At 23.7% G+C, this 18,736-nt stretch overlaps 7 protein-coding genes across 8 annotated transcripts; 4 read left to right on the forward strand and 3 right to left on the reverse strand.

Annotated features, from left to right (window-relative positions):
- Positions 1 to 211: 211 nt before the first annotated feature.
- Positions 212 to 5,035, forward strand: DDB_G0277291 (EGF-like domain-containing protein; the record flags this gene model as incomplete). The annotated part of the gene is made up of 7 exons (XM_637658.1): positions 212 to 599; positions 716 to 976; positions 1,125 to 1,415; positions 1,511 to 1,816; positions 1,909 to 2,235; positions 2,314 to 2,667; positions 2,766 to 5,035. 7 exons carry the CDS (start codon positions 212 to 214, stop codon positions 5,033 to 5,035), a joined length of 4,197 nt encoding a protein of 1,398 aa, XP_642750.1.
- A 624-nt stretch (positions 5,036 to 5,659) lies between these two features.
- rps3a (40S ribosomal protein S3a) lies at positions 5,660 to 7,247 on the forward strand (the record flags this gene model as incomplete). Its single annotated transcript, XM_637659.1, has 3 exons — positions 5,660 to 5,667; positions 6,152 to 6,187; positions 6,470 to 7,247. The coding sequence occupies 3 exons, from the start codon at positions 5,660 to 5,662 to the stop codon at positions 7,245 to 7,247; spliced, it is 822 nt and encodes a 273-aa protein (XP_642751.1).
- A 167-nt stretch (positions 7,248 to 7,414) lies between these two features.
- On the reverse strand, positions 7,415 to 8,815 carry DDB_G0277347 (hypothetical protein; the record flags this gene model as incomplete). Its single annotated transcript, XM_637660.1, has 2 exons — positions 7,415 to 8,523; positions 8,647 to 8,815. The coding sequence occupies 2 exons, from the start codon at positions 8,813 to 8,815 to the stop codon at positions 7,415 to 7,417; spliced, it is 1,278 nt and encodes a 425-aa protein (XP_642752.1).
- A 476-nt stretch (positions 8,816 to 9,291) lies between these two features.
- Positions 9,292 to 13,025, forward strand: DDB_G0277245 (threonine ammonia-lyase; the record flags this gene model as incomplete). Its single annotated transcript, XM_637661.1, has 3 exons — positions 9,292 to 9,300; positions 9,412 to 10,104; positions 10,206 to 13,025. 3 exons carry the CDS (start codon positions 9,292 to 9,294, stop codon positions 13,023 to 13,025), a joined length of 3,522 nt encoding a protein of 1,173 aa, XP_642753.1.
- A 266-nt stretch (positions 13,026 to 13,291) lies between these two features.
- DDB_G0277349 (hypothetical protein) lies at positions 13,292 to 14,134 on the reverse strand (the record flags this gene model as incomplete). Its single annotated transcript, XM_637662.1, has 3 exons — positions 13,292 to 13,456; positions 13,610 to 13,792; positions 14,081 to 14,134. 3 exons carry the CDS (start codon positions 14,132 to 14,134, stop codon positions 13,292 to 13,294), a joined length of 402 nt encoding a protein of 133 aa, XP_642754.1.
- A 409-nt stretch (positions 14,135 to 14,543) lies between these two features.
- Positions 14,544 to 14,795, reverse strand: DDB_G0277351 (hypothetical protein; the record flags this gene model as incomplete). The annotated part of the gene is made up of 1 exon (XM_637663.1): positions 14,544 to 14,795. The coding sequence occupies one exon, from the start codon at positions 14,793 to 14,795 to the stop codon at positions 14,544 to 14,546; it is 252 nt and encodes an 83-aa protein (XP_642755.1).
- Positions 14,796 to 16,263: 1,468 nt separating this feature from the next.
- phg1b (TM9 protein B) lies at positions 16,264 to 18,532 on the forward strand (the record flags this gene model as incomplete). 2 transcript variants are annotated; one of them, XM_637664.1, is made up of 4 exons in its annotated part: positions 16,264 to 16,537; positions 16,674 to 16,891; positions 17,011 to 17,311; positions 17,562 to 18,532. In XM_637664.1, 4 exons carry the CDS (start codon positions 16,264 to 16,266, stop codon positions 18,530 to 18,532), a joined length of 1,764 nt encoding a protein of 587 aa, XP_642756.1. The 2 variants fall into 2 exon arrangements, with proteins under 2 accessions (XP_642756.1, XP_642757.1); XM_637665.1 differs by lacking the exons at positions 16,674 to 16,891; positions 17,011 to 17,311.
- Between the last annotated feature and the right edge of the window lie 204 nt (positions 18,533 to 18,736).

The raw sequence follows: 18,736 nt of genomic DNA on the forward strand, positions 1-18,736 counted from the left end.
TTTGAAGAATTTTTTTTTTTTTTATTTCGATCTCTGATCATTTTTATGATATTTTCAAGATATTTTTAGATATTTTTTTTATTGTTTTTTTTTATTTTTTTTTTTTTTATTTTTTTATTTTCTTAAGAATTGTTTTTAAAATTTTTATTTTTTGTTTTACATTATTTTTATTTTTTTTTGTAACAATATTTAAAGAGCAGAATAAAATAAAATGAAATTTATTTTATTTTTTATAATTATATTTTATTTAATTTCATATATTAATTGTATAAAATTGGAATTAACAGATATTACTTATAATGATTTAGGAGTATCAACACCTTATCAACACAATAGGAATCCAGATGATCTTACAGGAGTAGCCTGCTCTTTTTATTTAATGTTTTATGCGGTGGATATTGAAGATACAATTAATTCGGGTGAAGCAATTAATTTTACTTCTCAAAATTATCCTGGACCATTTTTACATCAATTATCAAATAAAACAGCCAAAATCACTCAATATGATATTTCTATCCCAATAGGGTCAACCATTTTAGATGTTATAGCCCAATATGAAAATGCACAGACTTCAATTAATGTAACATTAAATTGTCATGGTAAATATATATTTTCTAACAAATAAATTAATTAATTAATTAATTAATTTATACAAAATATGTACTAATTTTTTTTTTTTTTTTTTTTTTTTTTTTTTTAATCATCATAACTATAGAAAATGATTTCAGTAAAATTACAGTCAAAGTTTTTAAAAACTCAATTGATTTTAGACCACTTTTTCCTTACCCAGCATTAGTTAAATTACAAGGTCCATTTTATAATAATATTAGGTCAATATCTGCTGTGGGTATTCCTTATGGGATTAGCTCATTTCTTGTTTTTACAACCCAACCCTATCTTATAGATAGCTTCAATATTACTATTGAATTTATTAATTCAAATGCACTAAATATAACTATCCCACAATTTTTTGAATGTAAGAATTTATTTTTAATATTTTTTTATTTATTTAATTTGGTTAAATTATTAAAATAATTTAACAATTATTAATTACTAAATATTATTTTTTTGAAAAAAAAAAAAAAAAAAAAAAAAAAAAAAAAAAAAAAAAAAAAAAAAAAAAGATAATATAAATAATGATATAATTTTAAATAGATTTCCAAATCAAACACAATTTTATGAAATGGGAAGATATTATTCTCCTTTGTATACTATATCTTCATCTGGTGATTTACCAATTTATAGAACAAATTCTGTGAATTCTGTAAATCCAAAAGCAATATATGGTTCACCTAATAATTACACATTTATAGGTTCAGTAACCGAACCAGATTCAAATAAAAAATTTTTTTTACAAACATTAAATGGAAATAAATTTGAAAATATTACAACCAATCTTTTTACAACAATAAATGGTATGTATATATGAATTATTATTATTATTATTTTATAAAAAAAAAAAAAAAAAAAAAACTGTTTTTAATAATTAATTTTTTATTTTAAAAAAAAGTTCTCCCATTTTATAGAATACCATTACTTGCTGATTTTACCTATAGTACCTCAACAGATTTATCAACAATGTTCACAGCATACTATGATTCATCCTCAAAATATGATTTTTCAACAATAAAATATACTCTTAAAGAATACAATTTAAAATTAGCATGGCCATTTGGATTTGAAAATGGAAATAATAATGCCCATAAGTTAATTGTATCTTTTCCATTTTCCAATTATTCATCACAATATTATGATACATTTAGTGTTTCTGTTATTAGTGGTTCTGTTTTGGGAGAGTTAATCCCTGTTAATTTGGGTAGGTATTTTATTATATTTTAATTTTTATTCTTATTTTAATTTAAAATTATCACTTCTACTAACTTCTTTTTTAAAAAAAAATTATTAAAGTAACAACAAACCCTCTAAAAATTTTATCTTTTGAAATAATTTATTTATATGATTTTAATGTTTTGGTAAAGGTAAAAATTAATTCAAATGTTTCATATAAATATGAAGAGTTTTCTTATATAGATATTTTGGGTGAAAAGTTTGGATATGATAAATGTGTTTCAAATGAAGATCAAAATCCATCATTTGAAATTCTTGTTAATTCATGGAATTTATTTGAAAAAATTGAAATTAGTGATTTATCTGGTTATATAATAACATATGATATGGGCTCATTTGTTGATATAAATCCTCCAAAAAGATTAATGCATCCATTAGTTATGGCTGGTATGTATAAACAAAAAAAAATTGTATAAATAAATTAATTATTTTTACTAATTGTAATATTTTTTTTACAATTAATAGAAAATGATATTTTTTCAATTGAAAATGTTACATTTTTATATAATAATTTAAATGTTATAGATAAAAATGTTCCAAACGTTATGTCATTTAATTATAGTGATGTAACCAATACTAGAAAACCATTTGGTCTTTACATTTTAGATGAAACATCAGGATTTTTAAATAAATATGATGAAAAATCTGTATTTTTCTCAAAATGGAACCCTATAAAAAAAATGTATGAAATTGAATTTTTTGTTGGAGCAAATTCAAGGGAAGGTGTTTTACCTTGGATGTTAATGGGTGGTAATAATAATGCAGGTCTTATAAATTCATTTTTACCACATTCTTGTCAACTTTTTATAAATCAATCGAGTAAGTTTAAAATTATATTATTCAATAATTAAATAATTATTTTTATTTTTATTGACATTTATTTATTTTTTTTTTTTATTTATGTAAAAAAAAAAAAGAATTTGATGCATATGGTCCAATTTTTACAAATATTACTAAAACTAGTAGTTATGGATTAAAACCAGAATTATTAGTTGATTGGGAATTCCATATTAGAGATGAAGTTAACGGATTTGAAAGAGGTTATATTGAAATTAGAGGCGATTTTGATAGTTCCTTATATAGATTTACATTTACAAATGCAAATTTAAGACAAGGTGATATCTATAATGGAGTATACATTTATACTCAAATTATTTCATTGAATAATGTATGTAATATTCAAAATTATACTATTACAAATGTTGAATTATATGATCGATTTGGTAATTCTGCAAAGTTTAGTACTATTTCAGAAAGAGTTGATGTTGACCCAACAAGAAATCCTTTTATTTTATTTGGCGATGATCCAAATATAAACAAATTCCAAACTGATTGCAATGATACAGTAGATGACTATCCTCCAAAATTATTATCATTTTCATTTGAAAATAGGATGGAAACAACTCAATCAATATTATTTTCATTTTCAGCTCAATGTATTGATAGTGGTATTAAATTCGCACAATACCCAATAGTTTATGCAACTTCAAGCCAATTCAAAACAGTTCAATGTATTTCTTATATAGATTTTTACAATACCACATATGCCTTGTATTCTTGTCATATGGATATTCCATTTGGTTTCGGATATAAAAATGAAATTTTATTCAGTGTTTATGGATTTATAAATAATGGCGGATACTTTAGTGGTTTCTCAACAGAATATTTGAAAACTAATTCTTTTCCATATTCAATTTCAAATATTCCGCTTTATAGAAAGTTATCAGTTGAAAAAACAAGTTCAATTACAAATAAAGGTGGTGATTTATGGATTATTGGTAGAGAATTTGATATTAACAGTTGGGTATTTGTACTATATACTGATGGTAAACCCAACGATTCTTTATATCCAAAAGAACTTCATTCAACTGCAATTCTTGTTAGTGGAATTAAACCTACTATACACCCTTTTACAATTCAAGTAAGACATATTACAAATGGTACATTAGCTTCAAACAATTATAGAGTTGACCCTCTCATTTTTATATATCCTGAAGATTCATCTTCAACTTCTTCAACTTCTTCATCCTCAACCTCTTCATCTTCTAGCTCATCATCATCATCATCATCATCATTGTCATCATCATCATCATCAAATGAAACTACGCCTAGCCCAACATCATTACCAACAAATGCTCCTCAAAAATGCAAAGGAAATCCAATTTGTGGTGGTTTAAATGGATATTGTTCATCTAGTGGTTGCGTTTGTTATTCTCCATGGGTTGGCGAGGATTGTTTATCAAAAGTAATCATTGTACCACAACCATCAACAAATACCTCGCAACCATCAACTGAAATTCCAATTTTTGATGATAATAATTCAGAATCAATTATGTTTAAATCATTGATTTCAATTGTTTCATTAAGAGAATTAGATTTCAATGATAAACAAGTAAACCAATATAAATTTGATAAATGGACTTATTCAAAATTAAATGAAACAACAAATCAATATTTCACAAATATTACAATTCAACCATCAGCTTCAAATAATTTTAAAAGTAGTATAACTAATATCACTGCAACATTACAATGGTTTAATAAAGAAACAAATATAACATTTGCAAATGAACAATTACAAATGAAACCATCTAGTATTAAATATACAATTGAAATTTCACAATATAAATTCTCAAATGCATTAAATAAATTACAACTTGTAATGTCAGCATCATTAACATCTTTTAAAGGTGATGATAATAACATTTGTTCATTCAATAAATTTGGTGAAACTACAAATGGTGATGATTCTGAATATATTAAAATCCAAGTTGATGATCATTCATTATATGGTAGATTTATTAAAAGAGCTTTCATTGATTCAAAAATTAGATCAATTTCAAATGTTCAATTGGATTCATCATTTGAAAATCCTTCCTCATCTTCATCCACATCCTCTCAACTATTCATTGGTATTGAAATTCCAATCTATAATGATAATGTTATTATAGATCCTGACTTTTCTGTACTAATAGACAGTAAAGCTGCCTCAAATAGTGATGATAATTCAATATGTTCATCAAGTATATCAAAACTATCAAAAACTCAACTTGCTGGTATTATTATTGGTTCAACCCTATTTGGTTTAATAGTGATAGTTGCCATAACCTACTATGTCATAAATAAGAGAAAAAATACTAAAATGATTAACAGGATCCAAAATAAATTAAAAAAAGTTAACAAATAAAATATATAACAACAAATTTAAATTAATTTTTTTTTTTTTTTTTTTTTTTTTTTTTATTTATTATTTATTTATATTTTTATTGATTATAATTATTTTTTATTTATTGATTTTTTTTATTTTTTTATTTTTTATTTATTTTTTTTTTTTATTTTTTTTTGTTGATTGTTAAAAATGAAAAAAAAAAATAATTACAATCAGTGATTATAAAAAAAAAAAAAAAAAAAAAAAAAAAAAAAAAAAATATATATATATTAAAAATTAAATAAATAATTAAATTTGCCGATTATTTAAATTGGATAAAGAAAATAAATAAAAAAAATCTCAATATTTGGTGAATCAAATAAAAAATTACATTATAGATCAAAAATATCAATAAAATGTTACATATTAAACAAGAAAAAAAAAAGATTTTTTTTATTTTTTTTTTCGCAAATTTAAAAAAAATTAAAAATTTTACATTGGCTATGTAATTTCTATGTAAAAATTTCACACTAAAAATCATTTATTGAACGATATTTTTTCGAATTTTTTTTTTTTTTTTTTTTTGGAATTTTTCAGTTGCCCTCCACACAAAATAAAATTTTTTACTCTCACTCGGCCTTTTCAAACTTACGTTAATCAAATATGGCAGAGTACGTGTTGATCACATAAATTTTTTTTTTATTTGTATCTGTGTTTTTTTTTTTTTTAAAGATAAAAAAAAAAAAGTAAAATAAAATAAAGTTAAATTCCCTTTAGAAATAAATAAATAAAAAAATAAAACAAAGAAAAAAAAATATATATAAAAAAAAAAATAATAATAATAAAAACAAGAATTATATTCTTCAATTTTCAAAAACAGATTTAAAAAAAATAATTTAGTCTATGATTTAGAGAGAATAGTCAAATATAGGATTTAGGTACACATAAACAACAACAAAAAAAAAAAAAATCGAAATAAAAAAAAACAATATATAATAAATTTTTATTGGGAATCTAAACTTTTTATATAATATTTTATATTTATTCTTATTTTTTTTTTTTTAAAAAAAAAAAGAAATAAAAAACACATGATTGTTATTTTTTTAAAAAAAATGAATAAACACTAATATTTATATATTTTTTTTTTAATTACAGTAAAAAAAAGAAGGGATCCAAAAAAGGTGGTAAAAAGTAAGTTGAAATAAAGTTTAGAATAGTATTATCATAGAAATTTTTAGCAACTTGATTATCTACATTTTTTTTCGGTTTTTTTCAAAAAAAAAAAAAGTCGGAAAAAAAAAGAGTGAATTTTCAAAAAAAAAAAAAAAAAAAAAAAAAAAAAAAATAGTGAGATAGAGTTGCGATGATGAAATTGATAATACTATTTTTTTTTTAAAAAAAAAAGATAACTTGGAAAAAAGAATATTAATTTAGTTTAACTTTTTTTTTTTTTTTAAAAAAAAATTAATTTAGAGTCGACCCATTCACCCGTAAGGAATGGTATGTTGTAAGAGCACCAACTCAATTCTTCAAATCACCAGCTGATAACAAAGTCGGTTTCACTCCAGTTAACAGAACCCAAGGTACCAAACTTGCTTCTGATGGTTTAAAGGGTCGTGTCTACGAAGTTTCACTCGCTGATATGAAAGACGATGAATCCCAAGTCTTCAGAAAGATCAAATTAAGAGCTGAAGAAGTTGAAGGTAGAAACGTTTTAACCAACTTTTACGGTATGGATTTAACCTCAGACAAACTCCGTTCATTAATCCACAAATGGTCCACCTTGATCGAATGTTTTGTTGATGTTAAGACCACTGATGGTTATTTCCTCCGTGTCTTTGCCATCTGTTTCACCAAAAAGGGTGAATCCCAAAAGAAAAAGACCTCATACGCCAAGACCTCCCGTGTTAAGGCTATCCGTAAGAAGATGGTTGACATTTTAACCGAAACCGTCTCATCCAACGACCTCAAAACCGTTGTTGACTATTTAATTGGTGTCTCATTAAACGGTGTTACCACTAACGCCTCTGGTTTTGCCCCAACCCTCGCTGAAAAAATCAGAATCGAAGGTTCATCAATCTTCCCAATCCACAACGTCTTCATCAGAAAGGTTAAAGTCCTCAAGACTCCAAAAGTTGATGCTGCTAAATTATCTGAACTCTATGCTTCATCTGCCACCTCAACCATCGCCCCAACTGAAGAAGTAGGTACCGCTGTTGAAAGAACTGAAGAAACCACCACCACCGCTTAAAAAAAAATAAAATAATTCCTTATTTTTAAAAATATATAAAAAAAAAACCCTTCTTTTTCTTTTTATTGTTTTATTTTCAAAAAAAAAAAAAAAAAAAAAAAAAGGAATGAATAATAAAATTTTCTTTTTTAATTTTTATTTGTTTATATATTTTTTATTATTTTTTTTTAAAATAAAACTTGTGAATCTGGTATAGTTAAATTATTTTTATCATTAATTGAAATAGTGTTTTTACCAAATAGAAATTCAGAGGATTTTACAGTATTCTTTTTACCTTCTTCAAATAATTTAGTAATACCAATCCAACCATCTTTACAATTTACCCACATTATATTATTATAAGGTTTTGATTTATCAGTTTCTAAAAAGAAAGAACCATGTTTTAAAGTTGTTGAATTTCTATTTTCATAATTTTTGATATCTATTAATAATTGTTTATACATTTCATTTGTGGTGGTTGTGGTTGTGGTTGTGGTTGTTGTTGTTGTTGTTGTTGTTGTTGTTGTTGTTGTTGTTGTTGTTGTTGTTGAATCTGATGGTGGTTGTAACATTTCTTTTACTTTAATTGTTTTTGCAGATTTTGATTTCTTATTGTAAATCATTGTATTTAAACCAATGTTATCACTGAATGCTTTATAAAGAATCCAAATCTCATTGATGGTTTGTGTTGACCATTCTAATTTTGACATTTTTCTATTCACTTTTGGTGCTAAAGTTTTACCTTGTTCAGTTTGATTTTTAGCATTTTTGGAAGATTCTGGAAAATCTTGAATTGTTGACATTACACATTCACTTCCTAATTCAACCAAGTTTGTTAGTAATTGATTGTATAGGATTTTATCTTTATCATATGGTTCCAATTTAATTTGTTTTAAAATTTTACCACAGTCGAATCTTTCGTGATGTAATTCTATCACCGAGATACCAACATTATCATCGTCGCTTAGAATTTGGTGGTAAATGGGTGCAGCACCACGATGTCTTGGTAATAATGATGGATGCATATTAATACCACCATATTTAAATTTTGATAATACTGATTTCGGTATGAAATGTCCAAATGATACAACCACGGCCAAATCAAATAATTCATCATTACCTTGTTCACTTTCACCAGTCGTTATCTTTGGTACTTGAAATCCTTTCATACCATTAATTGCATCAGGATATGTTATCTTTAAACCATTCTCAATTGCATATTCTTCAACTAATTCTTTTTTTTCGGATTTTGGACAAATAACTTGTAATTCTTTAACTAAATTATTTGTTTTTAATTCTAATTTTTTTGAAAAAAAAATTAATTAATAAACCACTATTTTTTTTTTTTTTTTTTTTTTTTTTTTTTTTTTTTTTTTTTTTTTCCAAAAATAAAAAGTGTTTAAAAAAAATACATACATACTTTGGTTTTCATGAAGAGATTTTAAAATTGGTAATGAAACATTATCAGTACCAAAAAATAAAATTCTATATGGAGGTGATTTAATTATTGAGGTGGAAAAATATCTAATGTTATTAAATAGAATTGAGTTTTTATTTTTGTTGGTTAAAATAGAACGTGATAAAAACATTCTTTAAATTCTAATATTTTTTTTTATTTAATAAATATGTTTTTATGGTATTATTAAAAATTTAAAAAAAAAAAAAAATAAATGTTTTCGTAAAAAAAGCGAATATCAAAATTGATATTACGTTTTTGGCAAAAACTGGTCAAAATGTGTTTTAATAAAAAAAAAAAAAAAAAAATCAATTTTTAATATTTTTTTTTTTTTTTTTTATTCTGAACACCAAACCCTTTTAAATTAAATTTTTCTAAATTTCAATTAATATTTTTTATTTTTTTTATTTTTTTTATTTTTTTTTTTTTTTGCTACCCAACATAACTAATTTGTTTTATAGATTCAAAATTTTATTTATTTGTTCATATAAATAAATAAATATATATAAAAAAAAAAAAAAGAATAAAAAAAAAAAAAAAAAAAAAATAATAAAATAATAAAAAATTAAATAAAGTAATAATAGTAATAAAATAATATATATAATTAAAATGGCAAAGGTAAAATTTTTAATTACTATTCTTTGTTTTTAAATTAATTTTTTTTAAATTAATTCCTGTCTTAATTTTTTTTTATTTTATTTTATTTTTTTTTTTATTTTTCAAATTAAGAAACATTCAAGAGAAGAAACAATAACATCACCAAGTCCAAGTGGAAATACAACTACAACATCTACAACAAGTCCAACATCAACAACACCAACAAAAGAAAAAAGAACAAAAATTTCAAATGGAAATAATAAAGAAAAAGAAACCAATAGTAATAATAATATAAATACAAGTAATACAAATATTTTAAATGGTAGTGTTAATAGTTTAAATAATAGTAGTACAAATTTATTTACAACACATCAAAATAATCCAGTAAAGAATTTAAAAGGATTTGATGATATTGGTGAAGGTATACTTAGATTCGAAGGATCAAAAGAAATTGATTTCATTGGATCAGTAAAGAGAGTTCATTCAATGATGAAAGATTATTTAAAGAAAACTCCACAATATGATTACGAATTATTAAGTCAATTATTCAAATGTGATTTACAATTGAAATTAGAGAATCTTCAATTGTTTGGTGATATTTATGTTAGAAATTGTTTTAGTATCCTTTTATCAAATTATTTTAATCAAGCCAAAGATTTAGGTAAAGAGTTTAGACAAATTGGTGGTTTCGTTTTAGTGATTAATCCAATGGATATTGAAAGTCAACCAATGGTAACTGGTAGTATTTTAACTGCTCTTCATTTAAAAATGAAATGTATTATTTATGTTGGTCCTGGTAATTTACCATTATCACAAATTACAAGAGTAAGAGTTATTATTATTTTTATTATTATTAATTATTAATTATTATTTTTTTTATTTTTATTACTAATTTAATTTTTTTTTTTTTTTTTAAAAAATAAAAGTTATATATGTGTCATGCTAGAGGTGCAAAAATTATATTTCATAAAGGTGATGTATCATCATGTTATACAAGAGCATGGCAACATGCAAAAGATATGAGTATGGTATTTTTAGATTGTAAATTTATACCACATTTTAGTTTATTGGGTGCAGCAACTATTGCACATGAAATGATGGAGGATAGTCCAGATAGGGAGACAATTATCATACCATTAAGATTATATTCACAGGGTTGGAGTTATGTCAGTGGTATTTCAATTTTCTATAAGATTATGAAACCTGAAATCAAGATTATAGTAGTTCAAATGACTGATGATCTCTTTGGTAAAGATATTGAAGGTAAAGAATTTAATAGACAATCATTATTCCCTGACCGTTTAGAGATTGGTTGGTTAGCATTAATTCATGATCAATCAGATCTTACCAATGTTTTCGACGCTTTCGATTCAAGAAATCAAGGTAAATTCTCTGATAAAGATTTAGAGGCATTATTGATAAGCATTGGTGGTGATCCAACTAGAAATAAATCAATGTGTCCAAAATCATCACTTTCTCAAACTGAATTTGTTCATGAAGTAATCACAGAGATCACAAATGGTTTAGAGCAATTGGAGGAGAAATTTAGCTACTTTTTACCACAATTCAAATTGGATAACTTAATCAATCATAAAATCATCGATCAATTAGTAACAGCAACCGAGGATCAAGCTTCAATCGCTTTCATTAAATGTTTAGAGTATACCCATACTCTCACCAATGGTAAGGGTTCAATTGCTTTGGGTGGTCTAATGAGTGGTAATATTCATTTAAGACCCGATGAAAAAGTATTGGTTATGTTATCAGGTGGTTATGTCGATGTAATCGATTTTCAAACTATTTTAAACTATGGTTTAGATATCACTGGTCAAAGCTTTGAAATTGAATTGGATTTACCCGATAATACTACATCACTAAATAAAGTATTAAATGTTATTGGTGAAAATAAAGTATCAGTTATGGAGGTATTAATGGATCGTTCTTGTGAAACTTTAAAACAATATCATGTTAGAACTTCAATTCAATGTCATTCAAGAAATTTTGAACAACAATTTAAAATCTTTGATGTTATTAAATCTTTAGGTTTTAAATATAGTTTAAGAAAATCTGCAATTCTAAATAAAGAAGAATCTGGTTTCCTCTCACCACCAATGATTAAGCCTTCAACAAATTTATCAATTTCTCAATCAATTAATATTGGTAGTAGTGTAACGAGTTTACCATCATTTCCAAATACTTTAAATTCAAGTAGTTCAAATGCATTTAATAGATTTGGTAATGGTAATGGTAGTTCATCAAATACAACATCACCATCACCACCACCACAACTACCACCACAATTACAATATAAAATTTCACCAAAACCATATCATCAACAAAAAAGAAATATTGGTGATATAACAGTTCAATCAATTAGAGAAGCACATAATAGAATTAAACATATTATGACTCAACCACCCATTTATCATTCAACTACCTATTCAAAGATTTGTGGTTGCAAAGTTACATTAATGTTAGAGAATACTCAAAAGACTGGTAGTTTTAAGATTAGAGGTTCATCGAATATGGTGTTAAGAGCATTGGAAGGTGCAATGGTAAACACTGATGAAAGACCAGTTGGTTTAGTTGCTGCCTCTGCAGGCAATCATGCTCAAGGTGTAGCTTTAATCTCTGCAAAAGTTGGTTTACCTTGTACAATCGTTTGTCCAGAGTATGCACCAGATTCAAAATTATCATCAACTCGTCAATATGGTGCCGAAGTCATTAAAAAGGGTAAAAGTCTTGAAGAGGCTGTCAAATTGGCCGATGAAATCTGTAAGGAAAGAAATTGGACATTGGTTAGACCTTACAATGATGTTGATGTAATCGAAGGTCAAGGTACAATGGGTTGTGATATCTATGATAAAGTACCAGATGTCGATACTGTGGTTGTAAATGTTGGTGGTGGTGGTATGATCGCTGGTATCGCACTATTCTTGAAACGTATCAATCCAAACATTAGAATCATTGGTGTTCAATCAGCAAACGTTTCACCATTATCAGAATTTAAACAAACCAATCAATTCCGTTATATCGAACCAGCAGTTTTATCATTGGCCGATGGTACAAATGTAAAGATGCCAGGTGGTGTACACACTCAAGTACTTCATGATATGGTCGATGAGTATGTAACCGTTAGTGAAAATGAAATCGCTTCGACCATAGTTCATCTACTTTATAATAGTCGTACAGTTTCAGAGGGTGCAGGTTGTTTAGGTTTGGCTGCATTAATGCATAAGAAAATTAAAGTTAGAAAGGATGAAAGGGTTTGTGTCATCATTTGTGGTGGTAATATCGATATGTCAACACTTCGTCAAGTCTATGAATATGGTTTACGTTCACTTGGTCGTTCTTTCACAATTCATTTAACAACTTGGGATTATCCTGGGACCCTAAGTAAAATCATTGGTTTGGCTGCCCGTGCCGAATTAAAAGTTCGTGAAATTAGACATATCCGTGGTGGTGGTAATATCAATTGGAATGAAGTTATCATTTCCCTCTCCTTCTATAGTAACTCTTTTAATCATCAAAACTTTTTCTTATCTCTATTGGCTCAAGAAGGTCTCTTCCCAAAGATTGTCGGTAGAAAATACATTAAAGATAATGAAATAGTCTATAAAATTTTCGATAAATCTGTTGATAAAAAGAATAAAGAATTAAAAGATACCTTTTCAGAAAGACAACAACTATTTTTAGAACAATATGGAAAACAAGCCAATGTTTCTTTGGAAAGTAAAATGAATTAAAAAATTTTTTAAATAAATAATAAAAAAAAAAATAATAATAATAATATACAAATAAAATTATAAAATAAAATTCAAACATATATATTTAAGGAAATAAATAAAATAAATAAAACTTATATATATATATTATTATCATTATTATTATTATTACTAATTTATTATTATATATTTTTTATTTTATTTTATTTAATTTTATTCTTTCTTTTTTTTTTTTTTTTTTTTTTTTTTTTTTTTTTTTTTTTTTTTTTAATTAAAAATTAATTTTATTAATTATTTGATTGTGAATCAAGAAATTGTTCAAATGCATGAGATTGTTTTCCAACAAGAGATTCTAATCTTAATTTATATTCTCTATCAGAAACCAAAGCATTCAAAAATTTGGCTTCAACAAATTTCCAATTAATACATGACCAGAAATTTGCAATATATTTCTTTTTTTTTAAAAAAAAAAAATAAATAATTAAATAAATATTAAATAAATAATTAAATAAATAATTAAATAAATAAAATAGATTAGTATTTAAAAAAATATTAGTAATAAAATTAATGAAAATGAATAACTGTGAGTGTGTATTGATATTTACATTTTTATCACCATGGTCAGAAACGTAAGCATGTTCAAAAAGATCAAGACATAAAATTGGGTGACAGTTTTGTAATTTTAATGGTGAACCTGATCCAAAGGTTGTGATAATTCTTAAAGCTTTATCATGGAAAACTAACCAAGTAAATCCTGGTACATTTAATGCTGATGCTGATTGTGAGAACTATTAGATTTTATAAAATATATAGTTTTAATGTTTTTTTTTTTTTTTTGTTTTTTTTTTGTTTTGTTAGTTTTTATCATTATCGTTGAAATATAATTATAATTATAATTAAATATCATTGTTAAATATATTTTATAACAAAAGGAATTGATGGGTAATATATGGTATGTATTTTTGTTATTATTACTATTACTATTACTTTTATTATTATTATTTATTAATATTATTATCAATATTATTATTATTATTATTATTATTATTATTATTATTATTATTATTATTATTTACCTTTTGTTGGAAACCAGCAATTGAACCAAAATCTAATTCGAGTGCTTTTTTCATGTGAGCTGATGGAGTTTCTTTAATATTTGAAATTGATCTCCAAAAGAATGAATGGTTGTAGTGAGATGATACTGATTCAAAAAATGGAGCATCCTCAATACTGGTGAATGATTGCTTGATGGCTTGGTTGATGGTAGTATCTTCCCATGGAGTTCCTAATTATTATTATTTTTATTATTATTATTATAATTATTATTTGTTGTTTCAATGATTATCAATATATTTTTATTTTTAGTTCAATTTTATTTTTGTCATTAGTAAATTATATTAACATTTAATAATAGTTCAACCTATTTGTTTTATCATATATTGTCTCATTGTCATCATCATTATTATTATTATTATCATCATCATAATCTTATTATTATTATTATTATTATTATTATTATTATTATTATTATTATAATTATTATATTAAATTGTCATCATCAATATCACTACATCTGTTTTTTGTTTTTGTTGTTGTCGTTGTTTTTTGTTTTTGCTGTTGTTGTTTCTGTTTTTGCTTTTGTTTTTGTTTTTGTTTTTGCTTTTGTTTTTGTTTTTGTTTTTGTTTTTGTTTTTGTTTTTGATTTTGATTTTGATTTTGTTTTTGTTTTTGTTTTTGATTTTGTTTTTGTTTTTGTTTTTGTTTTTGTTTTTGATTTGTTGTAATCCTCATAATTCTATTATTGCTATTATATTTGGGAAGTAGATGGTTGAAAAAAAAAAAAAAAAAAAAAAAAAAATGAAAAAAAAAAAAAAAAAAAGGTAAAATTAAAACATACTTTGAACTAAATTATTTGCTTTTTCGATATCTTCTTGATGAAGTTTTACGTGTTGTTTGAGTGATGGTACTGACATGAAATTTTTGATACCACTATTTAAATATGGAATTTCTGGGAGTGTGTATATAAATCTTTTTTGCATTTCTGAGGCCATTGATTTTTGTACCAATGCCATTGTTTTACTAACAATATATCTATTCATTCTTTTATTGATTGTTTGTTTGTGAAAATAAAAATAAACGTAAATTGATCAACAATGCAATATGAATATTTTGTTTTTTTCGTTCGACAAATGATCAAAAAAAAAAAAAAATAAAAAAAAATAAAAAAAAATAAAAAATAAAAAAAATAAAAAATAAAAAAAAAAAAAAATTTGGAAAAAAAAAAAAGTGAAAAAATGTTTTAAAAATAATATTAAAATCATTGAATGTAGAAATAATTAATATAAATTAATTTTAATTAACTTAATTGATATTTTAAAAATAAATTTAAAATCATTGAATCAATTAAGTTAATATTAAATTAATTTAAATTATTTCTATATTTTTATTAATTTTTTTCTTTTATTTTTTTATTATTTTTTCTTTTTAATTTTTTCAATTTTTTTTTTTTTATAATACTTAAGTACCATCAAAAAAAAAAAAAAAAAATCAAAATCCAAAATAAAAAAATCTTAATGTATGACTATTTTTGTTATCTATTTTTATTTTTTTAATTTATTTTTTATTACTGCATTCCAAAACTGGAAAAAATAGGAAATTTGGAAGTCAGAAATTATTTTCAAAAAAAAAAAAAAAAAAAAAAAAAAAAAAAAAAAAAAATTAAAAAAAAAAAATTATTATTTTGTGTTATCATGATCAAAATTTAAAGGGGGTCACATAGAAAATAAAAAATAAAAGAAAAAAAAAGAGGTGGCTAACCAGCATCGCATAAATTACTTTTCGTTGCTTTAATGCTGAAATTTTTATATCTGGACAATCCTTAGAAAATTTTTGTTGACTATTTTGAACAGTTTTCTTTTTTTTCTTTTATTTTTTTTTTTTTTTTTTTTTTTTTTTGTTTTTTTTTTTTTTATTTTTTAAAAATTAATTTTTTTTTATTTTATTTTTATTTTTTTTTTTTTTTCAAGAATTTGCCTGTTAAAAAATTATTAACATTTAAAAAGATAGTGAAATATCTATTTTTAATAGTTTTTTTATTTTTTATTTTTTTTTTTATTTATTTATATTTAGATAAAGAAGCGTCATATATGGTATTTAAATAAGAAAAAATAAAAGAAAAAAATAAAAATAAAAAGAAAAAAAAAAAAAAAAAAAAAAAAAGAAAAAAAAAAAAAAAAAATAAAATAAAATAAAAATCAAGATGAGATTACAAATATTATTAATATACTTAATATGTATAATAGTATCAAGTATAGTTTTAGTAGAGTCAAGTAATAAACATCATTTCAAAGAAAATGATGAAGTACCATTCTATGTAAATAATGTTGGACCATATTCAAATCCAACAGAAACCTATGAATTTTATACATTGCCATTTTGTAAACCCTCAAGTATCTCTTATAAAAAAACCAAATTAGGTGAAATTCTTCAAGGTGATTCAGCTGTTTTATCAGATTATCAATTTCCATTCAAAAGTATGTTTTTTATTTAATAATTTTTTTATTTTCATTATTTTTATTATTTTAAAACATATTATTAACAAAAAAGAAAAAAAACCTTTTTTTTATTTTTTTATTTTTTTTTTATTAATTAATTAATTATTATTTATAGGTAGTTTTGAAAATAAACAACTTTGTGAATATACATTAAAGAAAGAGGATATAGAAAAGTTTAAAAAAGCTATTGGCGAATATTATTATGCAGAGATGATTTATGATGATTTACCAATTTTTAGTTTTGTCGGTACTGTTGATGATTCAGATCTAACAAATATTAGATATTACTTATATAATCATATTCCATTTGAATTTGATTATAATGGTGATCAAGTAAGTTATTCAAAATAGTTCTTGTGAAAGATATATTAAACATGAAAAGGTTGTACAACCTTTCACAATTCGAATATATTTATTAATAGATAAAAAAAACAAAAAACAAAATCTTATAGGTTATTAGAGTTAATATCGATACAGAACATATTAAAGTTATTGAACTCTCAGATCAAGACGAAATTACTCTCAAATTAACGTATTCAGCAAAATGGCAACCAACCGAACATGAATTTTCAAAGAGAATGGACTTGTACGAAGAATTTTTCACAAAGGAATTAGAGATTCATTGGTTATCCGTTATGAACTCTTTCTTTTTAGTTGTATTATTAACTGCATTTTTAGCAATTATGATAATGAAAATTTTAAAGAATGATTATTCAAGATATTCAAAAACTGATGAAGAAGAAGATTCTGATTGTATGTATTTTGATATTATGGTATTAGTATTATTAGTAATAATAGTAGTAATGGTAATAGTAATAGTGATAATAGTATTAGTAGTATTGGTAGTAGTAGTAGTAGTAGTAGTAGTGATATTAGTGGTGGTATTAATAGTAACAGTACCTTATTATTATTATTTTTCTTTATCATTTATTTATTAAAATATCTAATCAAATCAAAATTTTATTATTTTTATTTTTATTTTTTTTATAAATTATAATAATAGATCAAGAAGATTATGGATGGAAATTAGTTCATGGTGATGTATTTAGATTCCCACCATATAAGAATGTATTTTCAGCATTTTATGGTATTGGTTGGCAATTTATTAGTATTGTTTGTGGTATTTTAGCATTATCATTATTTGGTATGTTTTATCCAAACAATGGTGGTAATATGTATACGGCAGGTATTGTTTTATATGCATTAACTAGTGGTATCTCTGGTTATCAATCAGCTAAAATGTACAAGAATATGGGAGGTAATAAATGGGCATGGAATATTGTGCTAACAGCAACCCTATTTGTAGCACCATTATTTATTGTGGTTATTCTTTCAAACACTGTAGCGATTACATGGCATTCAACCGTCGCATTACCAATCCTAACAATGATTGAAGTCATTACCATTTGGTTATTTGTTGGTTTCCCTTTGACCGTCGTTGGTGGTATCGCAGGTCGTAGATTATCAGAAAACTTTGAAGCACCATGTCGTACAAAGAATTTCCCAAGAGAAGTCCCACCAATTCAATGGTATCGTCGTTTACCATGTCAAATTTTAATCGCTGGTTTCTTACCATTTAGTGCCATTTACATAGAGTTGTTTTACATTTTCAATAGCGTTTGGGGCCATTCTACCTACACGCTCTATGGTATCCTTTGTTTGGTCTTTTTAATTCTTATCAATGTCACCGTGTGTATCACCGTTGCCCTAACTTACTTCCAACTCTCAATGGAAGATCATAAATGGTGGTGGAATAGTTTCATCAATGGCGGCTCCACTGTTGTTTTCATCTACATGTACAGTATCTACTACTACTATTATATCTCTCATATGTATGGTTTACTTCAAGCAACTTTCTACTTTACCTACATGTTGATCGTTTGCTTCTTCTTCTTTATTCTTTTAGGTACAGTTGGTTTCTACAGTTCTTTAATTTTTGTTAAAAGAATTTATAGAAATTTGAAATCTGACTAAAATCAAAAAAAAAAAAAAAAAACAAAAAAATTAAAATAATAAATAAAAAAAAAAAAATTATATTAAAAATAATATCTTAACAATATTGGAAATGGTAAAAGCTTTAAAGTTATTGGAAAAAAAAAAAAAAAAAAGGTAAAAAGTTTGAAGTTCTAATTTTTTAAATTTTTATTTCTTTTTTAAAAAAAGTTAAATTTTTTTTTT

Source organism: Dictyostelium discoideum (assembly GCF_000004695.1).
Source record: "Dictyostelium discoideum AX4 chromosome 2 chromosome, whole genome shotgun sequence".
NCBI lineage: Eukaryota > Evosea > Eumycetozoa > Dictyosteliales > Dictyosteliaceae > Dictyostelium > Dictyostelium discoideum.